This window comes from Phoenix dactylifera, chromosome 7 (genome assembly GCF_051530095.1).
Source record: "Phoenix dactylifera cultivar Ajwa chromosome 7, Ajwa_hap1_PhDact_Kaust_v1.1, whole genome shotgun sequence".
Taxonomy (NCBI): Eukaryota; Viridiplantae; Streptophyta; class Magnoliopsida; order Arecales; family Arecaceae; genus Phoenix; species Phoenix dactylifera.
The window spans coordinates 32,222,315-32,247,375 of record NC_143196.1 but is presented as its reverse complement, the minus strand read 5'-3'; the positions used below and the strand labels follow the sequence as shown (position 1 = coordinate 32,247,375).

Below are 25,061 nucleotides of genomic sequence, written 5' to 3'. Positions count from 1 at the left end.
TTTATGAGATCTATGGTGATCGCAGAGGAGTTGGGTCTCTCAAAATCCACCATTGACTTCTTTCGAGCATGCAAAAGTGGCCTTTATAGGGATCCTCTCGATTTTGATATACGCCTTCTTCTGTCTCCCTAAGAAAGAATACGAGACGACATGTATTGAGGTTAGAGTTTTATGGAAAAACAATTTTATTCTTGTATGTATTCCATTCTTTTGATTTTAGTAGAATCTTTGCTCCATCTTTGCCCATGGATGTAAACCTATAGCCAAACCATATAAATCTCTATGAGCATTATGTTTCTTTCTTACTACCTTCTTGAATCTCTTTAATTTCTTCAATCATATCTACGCATATTCCAACATATTGTTTTATTATTATAATAACAGTATCAAGAGTAATGGTTATTATTTAACATTTGTGCCAATTGAAAACATTTTCATATTTACCATAAAAATAATACTTGCACAACGAATAGCCAATTGGTCAAGTAAAATCATTATTTGCCATTACAACTACATTTTTTTGTTACAATGATAAACAACATCTACTGTAATAATCATTGAATTATTTTTAATTGCGTAATATTAGTCCAAACAAATTCAGATGGATAACAACATTAGTGACCAGTACAATGGTCAATAAAAGAGTTGGAGAGGGTATTATACTAGGATTTATATGTTGTTGGAATCTTGATTTATACAACAAACCATTCTATTGCAGGGGTTCTACGCATAGCTTCTTTTTGACAAGGAGTGAAAGAGAACCAAGAGTGGCTGATCATTATACTAACACAGAAATATTTATAATCGATATTATTAAAGTTTAGTTTCATCTTAGTAGCAGCCCTAACAAAACTTCAGCAAGAAAAGTGCAACTAGTAAAAAAGTAATATTTAACAAGAATCTCACAATCTAAAATATTTTCAATCTGTATTTGAATAAATATTCTAGATTTCAAATATCAACACCACTATCAGTTCTGTAAGTGATATATTAATCAGATAATATTCTTTATGTATTGTTTATAATAAAGGTTAAAGTGGTAATAATATTCCAAAAGATATCCGGTGCAGGATCACGGACCCAAGCAGTCCATCGCGAGCAATCTCAAAACATATTAAGAGAGAAGACTTTACCCCTTTCTGAATTTCAGAAAAAATTAAAACAATTATAGGAAAATCATCTAAAATATCTATAAAATTTTTAAAAAATAACTGTTAACTAGATATATTAAAGTTATGTAAATATGTTAAAATTTGAAATGAATTTTAAATTTGAGTGGGACTCCTCCTGATTATTTTTTAAAAAAGGTGAATTTAGAGTTCTTTAGAAAGCCATTTATTATTTTATGAAGCTATGTCAAAGTTAATTAAGAAAATTTTCCTTTCAAGAATATTATCCTTCATTTCTTAATTATTTTTGGAAAAAATATTGGTTGTCTAGAGGGCACATAGACAGAGGAAAAAATTAGTTTTCAGAGTTATTTTGAGAAGCCATTAATTAATAAAATTTTCCTTTCATGAAAATTTTCTTTAAGCATGTAAAGAGAAAGATTTTTTTCAGAAATATTTCCATCCACGTACATAAAAATCATTAATTTTAATTATTTTAGGAAAATTTGTTGGTTATTTAGAGTCCACATGCATTGGAAGAAAAAAAATCGAAATCAGAGTTATTCTAGAGAGCCAGGAAGCTGTGTCAAAGTTAATTATGAAAATTCTTTTAGAAATCTAATTTTTCTCCATGAATACGGAGAAAAAAATTGGAAAAATATTTTAAGAAACCTTTTAAAGTTTGTTTAAAAAGCCATTTAGAGACTTCCATATATTTCTTCCTATATTTAACATGCCAATCCTCATTTGAGAGTGAAATTTGCTAAAATAAAATATTCTTCACCTCTATTTCTTTCTCCATGGAATGAGTGTCACCCTAATTGAAGTAATTGGGAAACCAAAATAAAATCCTCATTTGACATGTCAGCTGAGATCATGGCGATCAAAAAGATTAGATATATCTATATAAAAAATATATATTTATCTTACTACAAACATTCAATTGTTCCGTCAAATAATTTATTTTCTTCACAAATGCTGATATTTTATTAGTAATATATTGGAACCAAAATAATTATTAATTACTAAATAAATTCACGCAGAATTTATTTTTTTATTTTATTTTTAAAAAGACTATTTATTATTCTGTCACGTAAATTTATTTTTATATTTTTGTTATCTCCTCGTGCATTATTCAGGTACCATTCTCGTACACCTGAAAGGCCCTTTCACTACAATTCTTGGTTGCGAGAGAGGAGACTAACCGAACCATGACCCTGAAGACGAGCTATCCCAAACAGAGGAAAATTTCGCAGTGCTGCCTGGCCTCGCTGGCATGGGGCCCTGAAAACCCCCAACCCATCAAATTGGATCACTTCTCTTATCATTGCGTACTGAAGACATCCAAATGGACGCAATCAGAAGTTTCTTTCGCCTCAGAAATTTTACACTGGCGAGTATGCTTCAAATCTTCATAGTGGAAGCAGCAGTAAGTAACCGGCACATAAAATGACAGAGCTTAGCATCTGTGAAAAAAGAAAAGAGGCCAAGAGAAACGAGAAAGAAACAGGGACGCTATAACTTGCCATACATTAACAAAAAGAACAGTGACTACTTGCACTACAACTCGAGCTTAATTATCTGCCTACATATAAAGGTTAAATCCAAATGATCACAAGGCGGAGATTGGACTGAGTTATTTCAAAAGTTGGCCGTCCAACCAAGGTGACCGAGTTGGGGTTGCTGATAAGTTCCCACCTGAGCTCCTGGCGCCGCCACGCCAACCCCTACATTCCCACCCAAACCCGGTTGCATTTGCTGGTGAACCAGGGGATGAGGGCTCGCAATGGAGGCCATGGAAGCCGGCTGTGGGGAATGATACATGCCTGGGTACTGCACATGAGAAGTCTGTGCTGCTGCATTGAAAGAAGCATGGCCGGCGTGGGTTGGCAAGTAAGCTGCATGGGGTGCCGCTGCTTGTCCAGATAAATTATAGAATGGGGCTGATTGCAAATTTGGAAGGTCCCTAGGGTTCTGGATCCAAATATCAGAAGTCTCGGCCTGTCGATAACCAAGAAAAGTCAGTATTCTCCAAATTACCAAAGCACCGATGCAGCTAACATCAAAACTTTCAGTCTTACATAAAAATTATTCCCAATATTCGATATCCAGAACACAACAAAAGCTCACAGCAGATTCACGGTTTCTGAATGACAGATTCCAATTCACAATGTAACAACTAGTGTCGATAATTAAATAACGATGCTAATTGTTCCTTCTATTATTGCTTTCTCTTCTTGTTCTTTTCATGCTTGTTTTAACCAGGACAAGTGATAGGCCCGAATTGGAGATGCTTGCCTTAGAGATGTGATACTTAAACAACACCTTTACTTCCCGTATCCCATCCCTTGATAAAGATACCATCTTATAGGCACCAATCATGATGCTTACATACCACTATTTTTAATTGCAAACAGAACCGATTCTAGAACAAATGACATCGAGGTTGTACCTGTGGGTTTGGGACATATGAACTGTTGTCTTTGTATTTAATCCTGGATGCTTCATCAAGACCACTGGTGCTCCCAACAGTGCCAGGGGCACTCATGGTGAAGCCAGATGGATTGGTATAACTTCCATACGCATTAGGACTTCCAGCGGGAACTGGCTTGTACTGTGATGTTGCATACTTCATGCCACTGGCAGTTATGTGGGAGTTTCCACCTGGCATCACCAGATAGTTGCTGCCATTTGGAGGGTGAGGGTATGCAGCATTGCTAGAATAGTTTGGCATCGCCATTGGGGGCACATACACTGGAGAGAAGACATGACGGTATGGCATAAAATTAGGGAAGTGTGATATGTGGACCTGTGGATACAGTTGCGCAACCTGCTGTTGCTGCTGTTGGATCGGCTGCTGTTGTTGCACCGTGGTCACCATGGACATCTGGGTGCTGTTTGTTGGGTGCGAGCTGTGGACCTGCTTCAGAAAATGCACAAAACAGTCGAATCATAATACTCCTACAGCGCTGTTGGTAGCGGGAGAAAAAATTGTATGAATAAGAAGGAACTGGTACGTCATCACCAGTATCTTAAGTGCAATGCTAATTTCTCACTCCAAACCAAAGACATCATTTAGATATAATGCATGGAGAAACTAAAAGAACAACATAGCACAATTATTGGATTACATGTGACAGCCATAGAATAAGGGATTCTAGCTGCACAAATTTAAGCTAAAACAAGGTTACCATGCGTTAAAGGCACTTTTCTATGATTAAATAGAGAATCATAACAAAATTTCTGTGAGGATGTAATTATGCAACGGAAGTGGATAGCCGAGATAATAGTACACAAACTTTAAGAACAGAAAACATCTCTCTTGAATGAGGATGATGATGATAAACTTTAAGAACAGAAAACATCTCTCTTGATGATGATGATGATCAATAAACAAGTGGACTGAATAAGGAAAATGATTTTGTCCACAGCAACAACAAAGGGATCATAAAAAGAGATTGGGCAGTGAGTTCAGTCACCTCAGTAGCTGATGCTATATCCTGCCCCTGTTCAGTATCCTCAATTGCTGTTCTGAAAAATGGCAGATCATACCTAGTTTGGGGGTCATATGCCTGCTTCAAACAAATTGTGGAAAGAGAATATGATTACTCATTTACAGAATTCAACAGAGGCAATATAGCCCCACTCCACAGAAGCAAGTATAAAAGGCATATATGCTTTGATTATGTCAACTAAAAGAAGCGTTTTCTTCCAATCGATGTAACTGCCTCTATATCTTAATTAGCAGCAGAAGTCCAAAATTAATTTCTGACGAATTGCAAGTGCAAAAACAAATGAAAACTAGAGTTTTCGATTGATTTGAAACAAAGATTGTTAAACTTACAGTGAAACTTGGCAAGCTTGGATTATTTTGTAGTTGTGGTTCGGATGCACTGTAGGAAGGACTATTGCTTTGAACCAATCCAATATCAGCATAACTGTCAATATTTTGAGGGTTTAAAATATCCTTCTTTCCAGGCACCAATTTCTCTTCTCCTGCTGTTGCTGGAGAATGAGATCGAGAAGTTCCTAACTGAGAGTCCACTGGATCTGTCTTAGCCGCAGATGCATCCTCACTGGAACCTGCTGGAACTGCTGCGGATAAACTACAAACATCAAAGCTTAAGTGTAAGCATACAGCTTTTAAGTTTTTAAGGAACATAAAAACAACCAAAGCCAAAATATTAATATATGCAGTCAAAATCCTCACTTTATTTTAAAGGATTTAGCAGAGGAAATAAGATACAAATAAAGCAGTTCTGCATATCACCTCATGATGATTCATAAATGGATCATCAAATTAAAAATCTAAGTATTCTAATAATCAATAGATTTATTTTGGCCGTAAATTATTGATAGAAATGTTAGAAAGATACACAAATATTGAATCATATAAAAGAGATAAATAACATAGGAGAAACAAATGTGGACTGGAAAATAACCTTGCAGAAGGTCCATCACTCAACTCTTCTGCATTTCCTTGTGCCTGTAAAGCAGATGGAAGGCCCTTTGTAGAATCAAATCCAGCTCCAAAACTGCCAAAGATCAGCTGTGTCCATTCAGTCTCTGGGACTCGAAGATGTTCAGGTATGATCACATGTTCATCTCCAAAAAAGTCAACTTGTGAAAGCTTCTCAGACAAGCCAGCTAATTCTTCCTGGTTTGAGCCTGAAGAAATATTAGCACAAGATGGAGGAGGAGTTGTTTCATTAACACCAGGGCTGACAGTACCAAGCTTTGGGCTTGGTTTTGGCTTCCACTCCATGCTGGGTTGTGTTGCTGCATGACCAGATATTCTTGTTTAACAGTAAACATCATGACCAAAAACAAGTACAATGTCCAATTTATTCACAGTCCAATTTATATATAAACAAAATCTTACAGCAACACATCATGACTGTGCACCAAAGATTCACTACACATTTTCTTGCATGCATCAGCAACTTCCACCAAAATATTTGTTTGCTTTACTTTTTGGAAATTATCTAGTGGTTAAACTCTTTTAATTGCTAATAAGCATTAAATACTAACAGAGGTACTTAAGTATTAAATAAATCAAAGGGCTATAACTATAAGAATTAAACATAAATGATAGTGCTTCAATCAAAATGAAGCATCATGGTTGGCTATAATGACGAGAAAACAAACTTCAACCATACAGGGATGCCATCAGTAATATGGGTTCTAAACTGCAACAAGGGACACCACAATATATATATATATATATATAAAATAAACAGAAAAAGTTACCATCGAGCACTTGCTCGGATGGTATTTCCTCTCGCCCCTTGGATAAGAGGATGGTGGTTCGATTCCAACTCTCTCGGCGCTTGGTTCAATCACCGTGAGGTGTGGAGGGGTAGAAGATGGGGATTAGCCCCTCCTAGTCTACAAGAATGAGAAACCAATTTCAAACCTTACAAGGATTCCATCAGTAATATGGGTACTAAATCGCATCAACAAAAATTATTAAAAAAAACAAAATAGAAAAGTTAACACCGAGCAGTAGCACTTGCTTGGACAGTACTACCTCTTGCCCTTGGATAGGAGGACGGTGGTTTGGTTCCAAGTTGTGTTAGCACTTGCTTCAATCATCATGGGTTGGGTGGAGGTAGCAGGTGGGGATTTGACCCTCCTAGGAAAAAGAAGAAGAAGAAAAACTTACCACTGAGTGCTTTCTTGGATGGTTTTACCTCTTGCCCCCTTGCAGAAGAGGACAACGGTTCGATTATAAGTTGTGTAGGCTTGCCCTTGGGTAAGAGGATGGTGGTTCAACTCTAAGATGTGCAGGCTTGTCCCTTCGGTAAAAGGATGGTAGTTCCATTCCAAGTTGCTTGGCACTTGCTTTGATCACCATGGGGTGGGGTGGTGGTAGAAGGTGGGGATTAGCCCCTCCTCGAAATACACTCTCCCCAAACCAGTAGCAATGGTTGTACAGAAGATGAAGAGTAATTCTCCTCCACTAGACCAGCTCCAGCCCTAACTAGTCAATAAAAAATTGAATCTGTTTTTGTAATGTATATTTATGTGTAGCACTGGCCATTACTATAATCTAAAGGCATAGCTTAGTCACATTCATTAATTCTACTAACAATCGCCCCATCTCCCATTCATCATGAAGGGTAACATATCTACTAACAAACATCACATCCCAAATCCAGAAAGACCATTCCTCAAACCATAAAGACCAAATCACGAGCAATACCTAAAACTTTCACATGTAACTTAATGACCATGCTAGAAAAAAGTAATAGTTGCCTAGAAGACCCACTCAATGCTTTCACATGTTAGTCAAACCATACATTTGTTTGCCCTTCCATGTTTTCATAGGATTAATGGTCCCATATATAACCAAATTCCATACACGACTATTATATTAACTGTTCCTGAAGTATAATCTACATGCCATGTGTCTTAAAAATGTCTAAGATGCATCAGACGTTCTTATCTCATGCAGAGTCATCTTGATCACGACCACAACATGACCCTGGAACAGATTTTGGGATTTGAATCTACAAGGTCCCAGAGCATCTCAAATTTCTATTCAACTTGCAGAAATTTCTGCACTTGCGAATGTTAAGTTGCTTATGAAGTAATTCCTCAAGCTCTGGATCAGAGAAAAAACAACCATAAGAGAAAACAAGGGGAAAAGTGGGATACAGAAGAATTCCAGGATTATAGAAAGAAGAACCTTGCATTCCTTTTTGAAAGCCTTAGATGGTCTCAAGATTAATATAGTGAAACACAATGAAAACATAAACAAGCAGATAGACACAATAAGAAAAAAAAGACACTTGGGGAAAAATTGGTTAATAAGGAGGAAGGCGGCTATTGGATAAAGGCTAGCCAGCTCTTTTTCTCAATTGGCCAGCTCTTGTTTCTTCTTTTCCTTTCATTTCTTTTCTTTTCTGCCCCCTTATCCTCTCTCTCTCTCTCTCTCTCTCTCTCTCTCCCCCCCCTTTCTTCTCCTATTTTCTCTTGTCTTCTCTTCTACTTCTTTTTCTGCACCAGAGAAAATCAAACACCACTTCATGTCATCCATAAGTTGAGAAGAGGGCATGCCCTTCCTTGTGTCTAATTGAATGGTAAGTGGAGATTGCATCATGACCCTCCAATGGCCACTTCTTCCACTCTTCCCGAATGCACAGTCCTCAGCCCAGGACTACTTTGTTATGTCAACATGAAGAAAGCTCTCCTTCCAAAAGCATGCAGCAAAAACTATTTTTTTGGTGTGTGTGTGTATGCGTGCATGCGCATGCGCATGCACGTGAGAGAGTGAGAGTGTGTGTGAGAGAGAGAGAGCAAGTGTGCATGCAACCATTGGTAAAGCCTAGGAACCAAAGAAACCAACAAAATGATAGATATCAGGCACAAAACGCAGCTGCACCAGCCAGGAATTAAATATTTAATTAATTTGATAATAATAAGGTGATCAAATAAATGCAACAAACGCATAACAAGTGCAACACTTGTAAACGACAAAAACATGCATAACGAAGAAATGAAAAACACAAAAAATAATTTTCATTTGCCAAAACTTAAAACAATAGTTGTACAAAGATAACTAGTAGGGCTGAAAACGGATCGAATATGGATTGGATATTGATATAACCATATTTGTATCTATATTTTTCAATGAATATCAAAATTAATATCCATATTTGTTCTAAATGGATACGGATACGAATCGGATATTAAGCATATCCATATTTGTTATAAACGGATGCGTATCGAATATTAAACATATCCATATTTTTTTATCCGAATACAGATATAAATTGAATACTTTTTCGGATATTAATCAAATTTGAGCAAAATTCAATGATAAAAACTAGCAACAAAGATATAAATATAACAGAAGATTTAATTTGAAAAAATAAAATTTTAACAAGCATTTCTCAATAACAAAAACTAACAATTTCATAAATGATATACGGCTCAAGGTTGCTCATCATTGAAGTAGACAGGATCTATGAAGCCTCTAAGGCGTCACACAGCTGTCGTCGGTTTGCAATCGCCAGGTGGAAACTAGAAAGTAGACAGAATTTTCAAAACCCTAGTTGCTTGAAGACGACGAAGAGGAAAAAGGGACGAAATAGACGAACAAGAGGTTTAAGCCTTTCAGCTGTGCGGGGTGATTTGAAAGATTTTATTCCAATCAGGTATTCCGTATTTGGTTTATTGTCTTAAGTGATGGTCATCCGATATCTAGATTCTTTTAGTTTAGGTCTGGTTAATCACTTAATTGGTTTTCTGATTTAAGTTAACTTAAACAACTTCTTTTCACGCACTCTTGTTATACGGATATCCGGATCCAAATCCGAATCCAGAAAAATCAGGTGCATCCATATCTGGGAATTTTAAACCGACTATTCGGATCCGTATCCGAATCAGATCGGACAAAAAAAAACAGCATCTGAATCCGACCCGAATCAGATATGGAAACGGATACAGTCGGATATAATCCAACCCGTTTCAGCACTAGTGACAAAATAATCCAACCAACTATCAAATGAATAAATAATATTTAAATGTATAATATATTTTCATTTCCCCAGCTATCTAAAGATAATGTAGTATGACAAGATTTGCTTTTACCTTTCTGATGGCCCGCAGGCAGATGATGTAATTTTCCAATAGACTGGCCAGATGAAATTGATCTGCTAATAGACATGCTAGGCATAATAGGCTCCAATGAAGAGGACTGAGTAAATTGGTTGCTCTTTGATGTGGTAACAGAGCTTCCAGAAATTGCTGTTGATGAAGCATTATCCTTCAATAATGCAACTGAAGCTGAACTACTTGAAAATGAAGATTTTATTGCTGGACGATCAGACGACTGTCTCCGAACACCAACTACTCCAACTTCACGTCGAATTGCCCCTACTGTTCCAGCTGATCTGGAATCAGGAGATGGAACATGAACTGGGTCAGAGGATGAAAAGGACATTCCAATGACAGAGTTAGTTGATGCCAACGTTGGAGAGAGCACTTGAGAATCATTTTCAACCCTTCTTTGCCCTACTGTAGTCAAATTTGAGGCAGTACTATGATTGCTAGTTGATTTCACGTCTTTGGCATGACCTGGTCCAGAATCACACCGACCATTCAAACCTTGAATTACCGTTTGTTCCTCTGAATTTCTGACAGCTAATTGCTTTTGGTCAGTTAAAATTCCAGGAGAGCTACAGAGAAAAAGTAATGGATAAGCAATTATACAACACATCAAACATATCTACAGCCACGATCCAGCATAAGATATGCTAACATTACCAGCAGTATAAAGTTGTTGCACTGCAGAGCAAACAATGGCTCATGATATTGAATCTTGCAAATTAACTAGATAGTAGATAAGCATGCCATCTGCTTAAGCAACAAGAGCGGGAAAAAGAAAACAGATATGCTACTGCTGGGCGCATCATAACCAAGAAGCTGTTAGTTCTAAGGCCGACATTATCTATGAGATAATGAGGAGCATATAATATTGCACAGTACAAACACTACAAGACAGCATGATCTTAAAATGACAACATAGTAGAAATGGATCAAACAAGCAGGAAATGCAGAAAAGTCAAATGCACGATATATAATCAAACAAAAAGTCTTCCAATGTTCATCAATCACTTGATTTCAAGAAAAAAGAAGGATTTGAATGATATGAACATTAATCAAAATCAAGGAGTTTTCTGAAGATATTTAAGGTTCAATACGGAACCAGCATTTTTCATAGTAACACAGACAAGAGACTCATGACCAAAAAAAACATAGAAATGGATATCTACCAAAACCAAGAGAACAATCAACATAAAATAACATGGAGCAACAATCATGCATTTTTCCTACTCAACACTGTCCATCAAAGAAAAGTTAGCTAAGGGAATGTTTTGGATGCAATAAAACTGCTTGGAAAATTCATTTTTTTGGAAAATCTAGTTTTCCGTCCATTTGAAACTTCTTTAGTTTTTCCTTTTTTCCTTTTCCATGGATTTCTTTGCAACCAAACGAACCCTAAAGGAAAATGTAAATATGAGCATCAAACAACATGACAACATTGCTAAAAGATATATGAGCAATTTGTGTAAAGAATTGTGCTTCTGTAGGAGTATAGTTTGAACATGGTTGGTTGTTTAGGAATCATGTCAAAGAATGACATGAAGAGATAGATGTTCAATGGTTCCATTTGATGAAAAGACAACCGCAGAGGAAAAGAAGATCAAAAAAACAAGAATAGACAATTTGCATGTGTATAAATTATTTGTATTCCAATCCAAGGGGCCATTGCTTGGTGTAATGGTAAAGGCTTAGGCTGACAAGTACAATGGCGTAGGTTTGAGTCATAGGGCAGCCACTTTGTGCCAAGAAAAAAAATGTTATAAGTATCCCCAATTCACCCCTCCCACAATCCTAGATTGTCGGGATCATAACTGGGTAATGGCCTAAAAAAATATCCCAATGCAATATAATATAAAACTTCCAATTTCATAACATCAATATACCGAAATGAATTGCATTCTTAAATAAAATTTCCAAAGTGCATACCCCGTTTACCAATAGGGTGGCCTAATGCACGAGGCTCACGCCATTGTAGGGTTCAGAAAGGGTCAGATGTATGCTACCTTACCCCTACATGTGGAGAGGTTGTTTCCATATTTTGAACCTATGACCGTCAGGTCACAATAGAGCAACCAGACCATTGCACCAAGGCTTACCATCTAGTGAATATCCTGTTTATTACATATAATATTTTAAAGATTTAAGACTTGCTAGAAGAATTTCTTGAGGTAAGAGAGTTCAACTCATAGTAAATTCAGGATATATTTAGAGTCAATTTTGGAGACAGAATTTTGACATTATGAAGATACATCACCCCAAAAATAAAACAGCAACACAGAGGTCTGCCATTCTGTGCAGCAAAACAAACAAAAGGCTCGTGGTTTAAGAAAGATTTCAAGTAGAGGTGCTCTTCTAACAGGACAGAAAGATACTAAAAAAATACAGCAATTTAACTTGGATTAATTTAAACAACAGTGCTCAAAAATAAAACAAATTAAAGGTTTTTCTTGCAAAGAAATATTTATTTACAGATTGCAAATAAAAGAACTATACCCCTTCCCTGAAACATTCGATATCATGTGCTCATTGCTAGAAGATGAATTATGAAGTGATTCAGGTTTAACATCCTCACTCCCCCTCTGATTCATTCTATTGTCCCTCACAATGCGGAATTCTCGGTTGGGTCCTGCACTAGACATATCTTATACATCAAATAGACGTCTGTAAATGATATAGCAGTGATACCAACTCTCTCATTGGCAACTAATTATCACATAAACAGGATTTGTATTACCAGGTACAGGACTTCGAGGATAACCCCCTCTTTTAGCATTTTGACCCCATGATGCTTGAGATTTTTCCCGTTGTATCTTATGGACTGTTCGAATTCTTGTATCAACAGAAGCCCTGTAACCTGTACTCTGAGGCCACATATCAATAACATGTCAAGCACAATTTAACATATGAAACTTACAAAACAAACATAATAAGCTTCAGCTAGCATTGAGCATCTGTTTGAACAAAAATATGCTGATTTTTTAATTCTTAACATATTTTTTATGATGAATTTACTACCAGAAGTTCAATGTGTAATCTCAGCATTCAATGTGTGTTCCATAGCTAGAGCAAGAAACCATTTCATTTACCAAGTCCAACATTAGCCAAAGCAAGAAACGACAGTAAATATCGCCATTAAATTATTGAAATTTTAATAATATTTTTGAATATCAAATATTAATAGAAATATTATTAATATAAATAAAAAGTAAAATCAAATAAAAAAATAAAAATAAACTCATTTAAATTCCTATAATCTCAGCTTAATTTGTTCTCTTTGTAACTAGTTTAAACTCATCTTTATGGAGCATTAAATAAGGTGTTACATATTTATCTCACTTTTACATTGCACATCTTTCAGTATCATATAAAGTCACCCCCTACATGTCCTACATCACCACCAAGCACTCTTGTTTCCATGATTATCCTTTTTCACATGCTTACCCATGACTCTGTCCTATATTTTTTTTTCTTTTTACCACTGCAATTCCTAGCACCCATTAACTCACCTGTCTCAAATTTGCAATTTTGCTGTTCCAGTTAAAAGAGAGAAACAACTGCATGAATATAATTAATTATTACTTTCTTCAAAACTAAATATACAGGTCGCTAAAATTAGCTTCATTTCTATTTGCAACAATTCACCCTCTTTAATTCCATGAGCTACCTTTCACCTCTTGCTCATGATCCCGGTTTTGGTCTCTGCATTAATCGGGCATAATGAGTTCCAATTTCAAAAATTTTAATAGTTCCAACTTCGGCTTTCGCAGTTTTGATAACTAACATAAAAAAAGAAAACCATTTGTACTCCACCTTTTTCTTTAGCAATTCCATAAGAGGGGCGATAAGGCTGCTAACCCTGGTAAGAACCTTCTCAAGTAGGAAAGAAAATTAATAGAAAAATAACAGGAATATTAAAAAAAAAAACATACCTCTTTCTTTCTGTCCCTTTTCCTTTTGACCTCGTGAAATGTATCTGCAAGGTCAAATAAAAAAACATGCATAAAATTGTATAAAGGTTGTTGTGTGCAAAGCATGTACATTCAAATATAAATGTGAACTCACAAAAAGGCATTTGTGTAGGAAATTTCATCAATGCTTAAAATCATTGGCAAGAAAATAAGTTATTACATCTACTGGTATTTGTCCATGAAACCAACTAAATAGTCAAAAAGAAACTATGAATAATGCTCCTGTCAATGTGACCAAAGTTCTAAATAGATGAATTATGAGATAATAAGAATATTAGAATATTAAAATGTGAAGAAGTGTCAGCCGTCAGCGTCACCTCACCATACTGCAAAGAGAGCTGTAAGGGTCTTCTTTTATTGAAAGACATTTAATTCATGCCAGAACATTTTTTAAAAAAAAAACAAAGGCGGAAATGCCATAGTATATTGCAAAAGGGGAGCAGCTAAACAATGAAATGTGTTTCAGTATCTTACACCCAGACATAGGGCTCCCTCAATATCCGCACACCAAGAACTGGACCCCAATTAATCTTTAAGAATTTAAAGATAAGCTCGACCTAAACTTAAACAACAAGCCACTTCACATCCATAAGAAAATGACACGATGTTTTCTTGGTTTTTTTTTCCAGGGCATCAAACACAACAATTTTTGACATTCCCTTTTCACTGCCCAGCAAAAATCCCATGAACAACTTATAGCCCTTCCACAAGATTGAGAAACAAAATCAAATCAATGTATCTACGGCAATATTTGTATCTCAGATGGCCCTTAGAACTAGCGCTGTTGCATCTTATGTCAAACCATCCCTCCTTCCAGAATTCAGAGCCACTGGTACATATGCCTCGAACAAAATGCGTCAAAAACCTATCCCAATAATAATCCCTGTTCAAATTCTTCTGACAAAGATCCTTTCCACATTTTCCTAATCCCAGCAGCTTCCAAAAGTCTCATTATCCTCATATTTTATGCACCATTATCACTAGTTTCCCTCTCCCCTCATCTTAGGTAAGTAGCATACTGTCAATGTCCCTCTCATCTCCTCTTACATTCAAATATTTCTCAAATAGATCATAATAAGGCACATATTTGGCCTTACATGATATCTTCCATCTCCCCTTTGTCCTCCTTTTATATGATCAGACGCCCCATGTTACTATTCTCACCAATCCTTAATTCAGAACGTACATCCTAGGTTGACTTTTAGGTATCAAAAATTTACGACCAAGCTTCTCTGCGTGCAATGCTGCCTCTGGACCATTACTCTTCGCACAAAATCCGCTATTCAGTCCCGTATCATATTTTTTATTAAAAAATAATAACTCCAGGTTGAGGCAGGCATTGCGTGTACTAAACTCGAGCAACGTTTCATCTACGCAGAAACAAATGCATGCATGAAGGACACACGAATAAATGCATGAGTGGAGGATTGCACGTGACATGCACGCTCAAATGCACGCACCTTTTTACATTTCTTTTTTGATATATATATATATTAGCTAACTAATTCTTTTAGTTGCGAAAGCATTTATAAAAATAAAAAAAATCTTAAAAACAACTATCCAACTACGTTAATTCCAACTAAGGATTCGTCAACGTAGTTCCACATTGAAAAAAAGTAGTTAAGGATAAGGTAAACTAACGCTACTAATCTCTTGCCATTATCGTTCACATGGATCTTAAATCAAAGAAGGGACAGAAACAACACATTGTGAGCAAGCATTAATTAATTTCCAATGCATCCCGAACCCAGAAAGAGAGTGCTTTCTAACGATTTCTAACGGCAGCGCTTCAATTTAAAGTTCAGACAACTTCCAAGACCTTGAAAATAACAACTTTACCACTTCGAGCATCACCAAACTAAGTCCAAGCAAGTAACTTGAAAGACCACCCAAGTCAAACCCTAATCGCTACACTCTGAAGTCCACTCCACACGAGATAAGAAAGAGAGCATCAAGGCGATCCCAAATGCACCCCTCCCAAAACCCTAATCGGCACCAACTGACCTTGGTTGAGCAATTTCTGCGCGGTCTCGTTCGGATCCATGCCGGTCTCTCTGAGCACGGCGTAGATGTCGGCGTCGGAATGGTTTCCGACGATCTCCTTGATGGATTGTATGGTCTTCCGGACGCGGAACGAGATTGTCTGCGTCCCACCGTCGAGCTTCGAAGCCAAGACCATCTCCCTCGAGATCGGACGAGTTGGGGACGGGGAGGACGGTCGGAGAGAAATCGCAGACCGGCGACGAGGGACGGAAGAGCGTACGAGAAGAGGCGGAAAGGATTGGGCGCGGAAGAGAGGAGAAGGGAGTGGGAAGCGGCGGTGGGGGCGGGGAGAGGGGGAAAGGCTTTGGAGGAAAGAGCGAGGGTTTTGAAATCGGGTTCGCTTTCAAAACCCGAGGCCAATGGAGAGAAAGGTTCGGACTTCGGCTGCCACGATATTTATTTTTTTATTATTTTTATCTATTGAAGTGGGGTCCTTCTCCAAGTAGGATGCCGAAGACGCCCGGGAACGGTGGTGCCCGGTGTGACGTACTCGTGGGACTCGAGCCAGAGCTCAGAAGAGTAGCTGAGCCGGACCTACGGGTGGGGAGAGTATGAGTAAAACCGGTCGGAGTGCCCAACACACGGCCATTTCTGCCCGCATCGAACATTCTCCTGGCGGGACGGGGGCTCAGTGGGGGCTGTTACGCGGGGGTGGGCTTGTCCCTTCCTCCCCCCTACCCCTTATCCTTTAGCAAAAAAAAAAGACGCCCCGGAACGTCCCAATTTGATCATCCATAGGACTATTTTGGTACCAAATGGAAGACATGTTTCCATCGATGGTTGTGATTTTATCTTACAAGTATATATGCATCTAGCACCTCACGGACACATGATCAGGGACCTCGATGCACTATTTTGTTTGTTGGGGAATTTTATGAGATGGCGATGACCATCAATTTTGAGCTAGTTCCTTCTCCTTCATGGGATTGCTGAAAAGTGAGAACTAAATAAAGAATGTATTTGTTGTATATAGGATATTGTGTTTAGTCCTTATAATTTTTCATATTTATATAACAATCTTTCTAATCATTACACTTGCATGTTAATCCCCGTAAGTTGATCTAGTTGCATGCATACAGGTCCCTAGGATTTACTTAATCATGCATAAACCAATTATTTATAATTTATTCTTTTAGTAGCGTTAGTATTGTAGGGCCACTTCAATGTTGGAGTTTTAATTGAAAAAAATATTTTTTTATCTTCTAATCTTTAGTTATTTTAAATATTTTAAAACACTATTTTGTGAGATGCTTTTTTTTAGAAGAGTTGTAACTTTTCGAAAGAATATGGTGTTTTCGAAACATTATGTATCAACCATCGCATCTCTTCGGTCTCACTGGTATTCTATCGTTCGAGAATTTTTTTTTTACTAACAGAGATTTTTTTTCACTTTTCAACTTATTCCTCTCTTCAACTTTTAGCTACATAAGTTTTTTTCAATCTTTTGAATATTTTTAGTAAATTATTTGTTTATAACATTATTATAAAATAATGATATAGTAATTTTTAGAAAATAATTTTTTCAACATGGAGGAGGGTGGGAGTGTTGGAGAAGAAAAGTCCTTTGTCTTTGTTTTTTTTTTCAATAACGAGTATTAGCATTAACAGATAGAAGAGATCCGATAATAGCTAACTACTATAAAAAATTGTATTTGTATTGGAGACCTCAAACTAGAGAGCCAATCGGTAGGCTGGTTATCTTCCTTGTAAATATGGATGGCAAGAAAGGCTATCGTAAAGTTGTTGATATGATTGACATCCTACGAGAGTAAGTTATCTGTCCAATTATTGGCCGACAGATCATTAATCCATGCAATCACTATTTTAGAATCACTCTCCAAAAAAATATTCAAATGACTGAATTACTTCCTAGTGTTGACCGACCTTCCCATAGTTCTGCTTGAGGAACAATGCAAATTAGTAAATACTTCTTCGCCACATGGATACAAAGCCTTCATGTTTAAGTACAATGCAAACAGGCAAAGTCCTCGATTTCCTTGCGTCTCAGCCAACTCCAATGGTTTTTTTAGTCCTTTTCTAACTTTAATAACTCTTAGTCAATCTTAAGGAGGACTAATAGTAGGACTAGTATAACAACAAAGTATAGATTAACGGTTTACCCATGTAAACATTGGAGAAGTAAACTCCACCCAGAAATTAAATAAATAAAAGTTTGGAGAAATCGGTAGTCATGTATAAAATATATTAAAGATGAATTTGCCAAAAATCATTGCATATGGTATCCTATATTATAAGTTTCTTATGCCAACTTTGAGCTAGTCTTGACGTGCATATCACATATGTGTAAAACTCTCTTGTTAGCTTAGACCACTCCCACTCTCTAAAGCACTGCAGATTGCCAAATTGATTATGATGATCAATGCATATAGTTATACATACAAGTGAAGTACTGCATTCCTCAAGATTGAGCATATTTATTTTTTATTTAGATATTTTATCTTGGTACCTGGACCATGTAGATTTGCACTGGGTAGACCCAAGAACTAACTAATTTAGTTCGTCCAAAGATTAAAAGCCACATTATCATCTCTACAGGTTTAACTAGGTTGGGCTAAACCCAAATTCGCCTGCTTAACCAGCTCATTAAGTGGAGCCTCCTTGTGCTCTTAAAATTTTGGATTAGTATTAGATGCAAAGTCTCAACCTAACCTCAAATACGGTTAGTTTAGGATTAATCTTTATCCCAATCCAAACTCAACCCTCACCCCATCCTAACCTAACTTAATCTAACAAAATATGATATATCGATAAACAAATAATTTATATTTGTTTTTGTTGCTGGTGGTCCAAACCGAGAACGATTGGCACAGCGGTGTGAACGGGGTTCCCTTTGAGTTGCTTTGGTTGCGCTCCGCCCTCCGCCGTGAAACCTGCAAGCAAGCCTCGCACCACCACCGGGGTAGTGGGGGCCCTCCGACGATCAAGTCAGAGGAGATCGAAGGAGAAGGAGAAGGAGAAGGTAGCAGGTGGGATGATACTCTGGAAGATATATCTTACCCTCCCCCTTCCCCCCCAGCCTCATATATATCAGGCTGGGGGGTTTTTCCGGGGATTCGTCATCGTGTGGCACGATGGGGCTGCCACTGACATGGCCGTTACAGGGCGTCGTGGGGCAGCGCTGGGTACAGCCATGGCAGGGCATAGTGGAGCTCCGCTTTGTACGGCTGTTACAGGGGATCGTGGGGCAGCGCCGGATACGGCCGTTGCAGGGAGTAGTGGAGCAGGGGGCCGCGGCGTGCCTCAGAGGAACAGTCTGTTGTTGTCGAGAGATTGCCGACTCGGGGTCGGATTGCTGGATCAAGGGGCAGCCGACTCGGGGTCGGGCTGCGGAGCCGAAGATATCCGACCCGAGGTCGGATTGCTGGATCAAGGGGCAGCCGACTCGGGGTCGGGCTGCGGAGCTGAAGATATCCGACCCGAGGTCGGATTGCTGGATCAAGGGGCAGCCGACTCGGGGTCGGGCTGCGGAGCTGAAGATATCCGACCCGAGGTCGGATTGCTGGATCAAGGGGCAGCCGTAGTCTTCCTAGGCGCGCGTGCCGGTCACGTGGGGCATGGTGGCTAAGTTCCCCCGTAACAGTTTTCATAAAACTAAATTTTGTCCCAGTCTAATGTTAAAATTGATGAATGGTTGCGCCTCGACTTAGCTAATACTAATCCAACAAATATGTTCCAAATTCTTCTCTCAAATTCTTACTCAACTAGATCTAACTTGATTGATATGGCACAACCTAGACTGACTCTAACCAACCTGGCCCAATCCAAGCTTAGTTTAAAATACAATTAGGTTCCAGTGCAAGAGCAAGTCATATTGTGAGATCCAAAAATTGGATCAGTTAGGGTTCACCCTCGACTCGACCCAACTCACCTGAATTGCACGCATGATCGTAGCACTACAAAAACAACTCGACAATATATGATTCGGTGTTTGTCTGCCCTTTGTTTGAATGCATTCACCTTTAAAGCAAGTTGGTGGATGGATATCTAATTGACTATATCATTCAGCAAGCTCACAATCCAAGCACACTTTAATAAATATAGACTCCTCTTTTAAATGCATTCAATTCGTTTAAAATTCATGTATACAATATATGATTCGACAATATATGATTCGGCATTTGTCTGCCCTTCATTTGAATGCATTCACCTTAAGGCCCTGTTTGGGGGAGCTGTTGGCAGTAGAGCTGTTGGAAGTAGAGCTGTTGGAAGTAGAGCTGTCTGAAGTAGAGCTGTTATAAAAAGCTGTTTGCTGTTTGGTAACTACATTCGTAAAGTGCTGTGGTACTTTGTTTTGTGTTTGGTAAACAAACTAGGAAAGTATTTTTGTATGACAAAATTACCATAAAGGACATTGCATAGTATTATACAACAGAATATAATAAAACATAACATATATTAATACATAAATATACGATATAGTATAATATTTTTGTAATATAAACTAATATTATCATAATATAGCATAATAGTAATATAATTATTAGAGTAAATTAATATTTGGTAATATAACATAATATTAAATTATTTAACATAACATATTAATGTATTATGATATAATGTAATATATATTATATTTATAGTATAATACAATAATAAAGACATAAAATATTATAATTATTAGTATAAATTAATTTCTCATAATATAATATAATATTAAATTATTTAAAATAACATATTAATGTATTATAATGTAATGTAATATAATATAATATTTATAATATAATACAATAATAAAGGTATAAAATATTATAATTATTAGTGTAAATAATTAATAATGTTGAAATATATTTATTTATTATCTTATTCATTCATTCATTCATTTATATAAATATTTATTTATTTATTTATTTTATTTTTAAAATTTTCTTTTCTTTTCTTTTCTTTTTTCTTTTCTTTTCCTTTTCTTTTTTTTTCTTCTCTTCTTCTCCTTCCTTCCTCTCCCCCGTTCTCCTTTCTTCTCCTCCCGCGCGGCCGGCGGCGCCGGAAGGGGGCCAGGCCGCCGCGGCCGCAGGAGGGGGCCGGGCCGGGGCCGGCGGCCGGCGGCGGCCGCGGGAGGGGGCCGGGTCGTGGCCGGCGGCGGCCACGGCGGGCCCCCTGGGAAGTGCTCTCCCGCGAGGCCGACGGCGCCGGGCCGGGCCGTGGCGGACGCGAGAGGGGGGCGGGTCGTGACCGCCGGCGGCCGCAGGAAGGGGGAGAGGGAGGGGGTGCGATGGCGGGGCCTCGCAGACGCGGGAGGGGGGCCGTGGGACCTCCTTCTTCTTCGGAACCGTCCCTTTCCGTGACGGGGACATCATCGCCGGCGGCGGCCGCGGGAAGGGGAAGACCACCTGTCTTCCTCTTCTTCGGCACCTCCCCACCATGGGGGCGGGGGAGAGGGAGGGGGTGCGACGGCGGGGCCTCGCAGACGCGGGAGGGGGGCCGTGGGACCTCCTTCTTCTTCGGCACTGTCCCTTTCCGTGACGGGGATATCATCGCCGGCGGCGGCCGCGGGAAGGGGAAGACCACCCGTCTTCCTCTTCTTCGGCACCTCCCCACCATGGGGGCGGGGGAGAGGGAGGGGGTGCGACGGCGGGGCAGAGGGAGAGGGTGCGGCAGCGGGGGAGAGGGAATGGGGTTGGGTGGGAGAGGAAGAGACCGTGAGAATGTGAGAGAGAGGTTTTTGGAAGGAAATTTTTTTGTTAAATGGGGGTATTTTGGTCAAAAATACAGCTTTCCGAAAAAGCTGAAAACAGCATTTTCGGAAAGCTCCAAATTGGAGCTTCCCCCCAAAAGCTGTTTTCAGCTTCCCGCAAAAGCTGAAACAGCTTTTCAGAAAATTTACCAAACACCATTTTTTAGCTAAAAGTACTTTTGGAGAGCCAGAAAGTGCTTTTTAGCCCTCCAAAAGCTCCCCCAATCATTCAGCAAGCTCACAATCCTAGCACACTTTAATATATATAGACTTCTCTTTTAAATGCATTCAATTCGTTTAAAATTCATGTATCTAGCCGTTCTTCTCATATGAGTCGTATGCATCAACTTCTAATTTAGTATGTTATTTTTCTTATATACAAAAAGAGTGTGGATCAGGGAAGCCGAGTAGCTGGGGGTGCACCGAGTGGGCCAAGTCTGAGTTTGACACAGTAACTCTCAAATGCATCCTCTCCACTAGGAAACACGGCTGGGGATCCATCCTATGGCCTTAACAAAAAACCAGAAAAGTTCTGCTATCATCGAAGATCACCAAGAACAAGAACAAAGCTCGACAATAAACAAGAACCCCTTCCTTGCTATCATCGAATCCTCTTCCTCTGCTATATATATATGGAGAGAGATCAAAATCCAAAGCGAAGGGCCCAAGGCCTCACTTTCTCTCTCTCTCTCTCTCTGGGAGAACCGTCAATCCCCTGGGGCTTGGTTGGACGTCGGAGATGGGCGGCGCGGCGACGGTGGTGGGCGTGAAGCGGGTGAAAGAGGGAATGCCAGAGGAGGAGTGGGACAAGTCCATGCTCCTCCCCGGCGATATCATCGAGGGCGTCGCCGCAGTGGTTGCCGACGCTGACGAGGACAGCGCCACCTTCACGTCGGCCAAGGGCCGGTCCGAGCTCAGCTCACTGCTCGGCCGGCTCGGCCGCCAGTCTGGGTCGGTCTGGGTGAAGGTCCGGCGGGGGAATGCAGTGTTACTCCTCCGTGCCCGCGTTGCACCAGACCGCGGCTCGACGCTCCACCGCCGATTCACCCTTTGCGCCGCCCGGGACGACCGCCACGTCGCCAAGCTCGCCGACCTCACCCTCGACCGCTGCGCCGAGCTGCAGGGTGAAGAAAACCAAACTCTAATGGATTTGATCATAAGAGAGACATGGCAATATATATGAACATCGAAGTTAGCACGCGCATTAGAATTTTAACAAGACTTTTCTATACACGTTTCACTTTCTTATACTATATAGAAACAGATATCCATGCACCAGTAGGACTCGTTTGGTTCGCGGAAAGTATTTTTCCTCCTAGGAATCTGATTCCTGGGAATCAGATTCCTAGGAAGAGGATACCTAGAAAAGTATTTTTGGCATATGTTTGGTTAACCATGGGAAAGTGACAAATTTCCAAAGTGCTTATGTTTAGTTGACCATCCACTTTCCTAGAAAAGTTATGTATAATTCCTATTATGCCCTTAATAAAAATTAGGTCTTTAATGCCTCTTTAATACTTCTTTAATGCTGAAGGGTCTTTTTGGGAAAAAATAAAAAAAAGGAGTAATTCCACCTCATGGGAAAGTAACTTTCCCATGTTTCTCATGGGAAAGACTTTTCCATGAAGGGCTCGTTTGGTTCGCAGGAAAAGGAGGGGGGAAAGTGTGGTCAACGGGAAAGTAATGAAATGCCTCTTGTTTGGTTGGAGTTTTCAAAGGAGAGAGATGGGAAAGTTGTATTCCCATGGGAATATGATTCCCACATTTCATGGGAAAGTCTTTCCCATGAGAAACATGGGAAAGTTACTTTCCCATGAGATGGGAATCACTCCTTTTTTATTTTTTCCCAAAAAGACCCTTCAGCATTAAAGAAGCATTAAAGAGGCATTAAAGACCTAATTTTTATTAAGGGCATAATAGGAATTATACATAACTTTCCTAGAAAAGTGGATAGTCAACCAAACATAAGCACTTTGGAAATTTGTCACTTTCCCATGGTTAACCAAACATGCCAAAAGTACTTTCCTAGGTATCCTCTTCCTAGGAATCTGATTTCCAGGAATCATATTCCTAGGAGGAAAAATACTTCCCGCGAACCAAACGAGCCCGAAATGTGGGAATCATATTCCCATGGGAATACAACTTTCCCATCTCTCTCCTTTGAAAACTCCAACCAAACAAGAGGCATTTCATTACTTTCCCGTTGACCACACTTTTCCCTCTCTTTTTCCTGCGAACCAAACGAGCCCGTAGTAGCACGACGTGGATATCTAAAGCCATCTCTTAAGTATGTGCTCGTTGCATGCAGAAACGAGCAGAAGGGTTGTCAGTGTAGATTTCGTTGCTTTCGACATGAAGAAGGGGATCAAATATGATTGGAAGAAGAAGGTGGGCACCAATTTGCCCGACCGGCACTCGACGGTCATCAGTTCCATCCTATTCAAGCCCTTTCCCGACGAGCACAGCGTCGAGGCCGTCACGACGAGGTCCATGGCCTGGTTCTCTGCCGCCGTCTCCTCCGGTGCCCCACTCATCTTCGTCAACATTCAAACCGAGCAAATCGCTGTCTCAGTACGTATATAATCCTCTCTTATACCCTTCCAGTGGTCTTTTTCCCACCAGAATCCACATAAATATATACTTTGATCACGTAGAATGAAGTCAATAGGATTATGTACGCAATTCATGAACAATTGGTTGGTGTTGAATAATTGAGTCTGATTTACTTTTCCATGTGCATGCTATTCCATTAATTTGCGATAATTAAGGACAAGACTGCATCGTCTGCTGAAGGCACCAGTGGTCAGAGTTACTGGAGAGAGAGGAGCTGGTACAAGCAACAAAGCTCAAAACCAAATATTGAGATGGTGCAAGGAATCCGGTTTTGGTTCCTGCCAGGTGCTGCAGAGGTGCCAGTGGTCTTGGAGCTCAAGACGGGCGAAACCCGTTTTGGAATGGATATTAAACGGACCGAGGAGGTACTATGATGCTATGAAAATTAAACAATCACTGCAACTACAAAATTCATGCAAGAACTAATATTTATGTTGCTATGGATAGGGTTTCTTCTGCATCAATGCGGTGTCGAAAGGGCTCGCAGCCGACCGTGCCGGCCTTCTGAAGCTCTATAAGGAAGCGAGCGACGCCGGGCAACTTGTTTTAATCTGTCGGCTGGAAGGAAGAAGCCTAATTCCATCAGAGGTCTCGACCAAGGGGCTCATCCGCTGCTGCGACCACGCCGATATCAAGAAGAGGCTTGCAGCTGCCATTGAGCAGATGGAGGAAGTTCATCTTCACATCATGGCCTGGTCTGACCAAAAATCTTTTACTCCCATTCCTAGCACCATGGGTCGTTTAACCCTTCTGCCTCAACCCACCAATGAATCTCGGACAGCATCTAGCGATGAGCTCCTGATCACATAATGTATATCATGATCATGATTATCCTAGCAACTTGACCTATGCTAGCTATTGGACCTTTCTGAAATATGTATCTATGCTGATGTAAATCTAGCTTCCTGCTTGTTACGTGCCTTGCATGCATGGGACATGTAAAATTGTAAGTACTACGTATCATCTCATCAGAGAGAACGATGCACTTTCTCTCTGACCAATTTAAACTTGTCCTGAGTTCTA

At 39.4% G+C, this 25,061-nt stretch overlaps 2 protein-coding genes across 13 annotated transcripts; one reads left to right on the top strand and one right to left on the bottom strand.

The window, feature by feature from the left end:
• Nucleotides 1–2,618: 2,618 nt before the first annotated feature.
• LOC103712805 (uncharacterized) lies at nucleotides 2,619–16,122 on the bottom strand. Of its 12 annotated transcripts, none has more exons than XM_088701740.2 (11): nucleotides 15,695–16,122; nucleotides 13,652–13,695; nucleotides 12,457–12,583; nucleotides 12,216–12,348; nucleotides 10,088–10,294; nucleotides 9,708–10,009; nucleotides 5,552–5,888; nucleotides 4,954–5,215; nucleotides 4,589–4,681; nucleotides 3,562–4,032; nucleotides 2,619–3,110 (listed from the first exon to the last, which is right to left on the bottom strand). In XM_088701740.2, exons 1-11 carry the CDS (start codon nucleotides 15,867–15,869, stop codon nucleotides 2,751–2,753), a joined length of 2,511 nt encoding a protein of 836 aa, XP_088557866.2. In that variant the 5' UTR covers nucleotides 15,870–16,122; the 3' UTR covers nucleotides 2,619–2,750. The 12 variants fall into 12 exon arrangements, with proteins under 12 accessions (XP_088557866.2, XP_038983063.2, XP_008797704.3 ...); XM_039127135.3 differs by having other exon boundaries at nucleotides 3,562–4,029; XM_008799482.6 differs by having other exon boundaries at nucleotides 3,562–4,029; nucleotides 10,383–12,348; nucleotides 15,695–16,094.
• Nucleotides 16,123–22,164: 6,042 nt separating this feature from the next.
• On the top strand, nucleotides 22,165–24,848 carry LOC103713657 (uncharacterized). The gene is made up of 4 exons (XM_008800664.4): nucleotides 22,165–22,549; nucleotides 23,734–23,996; nucleotides 24,194–24,403; nucleotides 24,486–24,848. The coding sequence occupies exons 1-4, from the start codon at nucleotides 22,165–22,167 to the stop codon at nucleotides 24,846–24,848; spliced, it is 1,221 nt and encodes a 406-aa protein (XP_008798886.4).
• The last annotated feature ends 213 nt before the right edge of the window (nucleotides 24,849–25,061 follow it).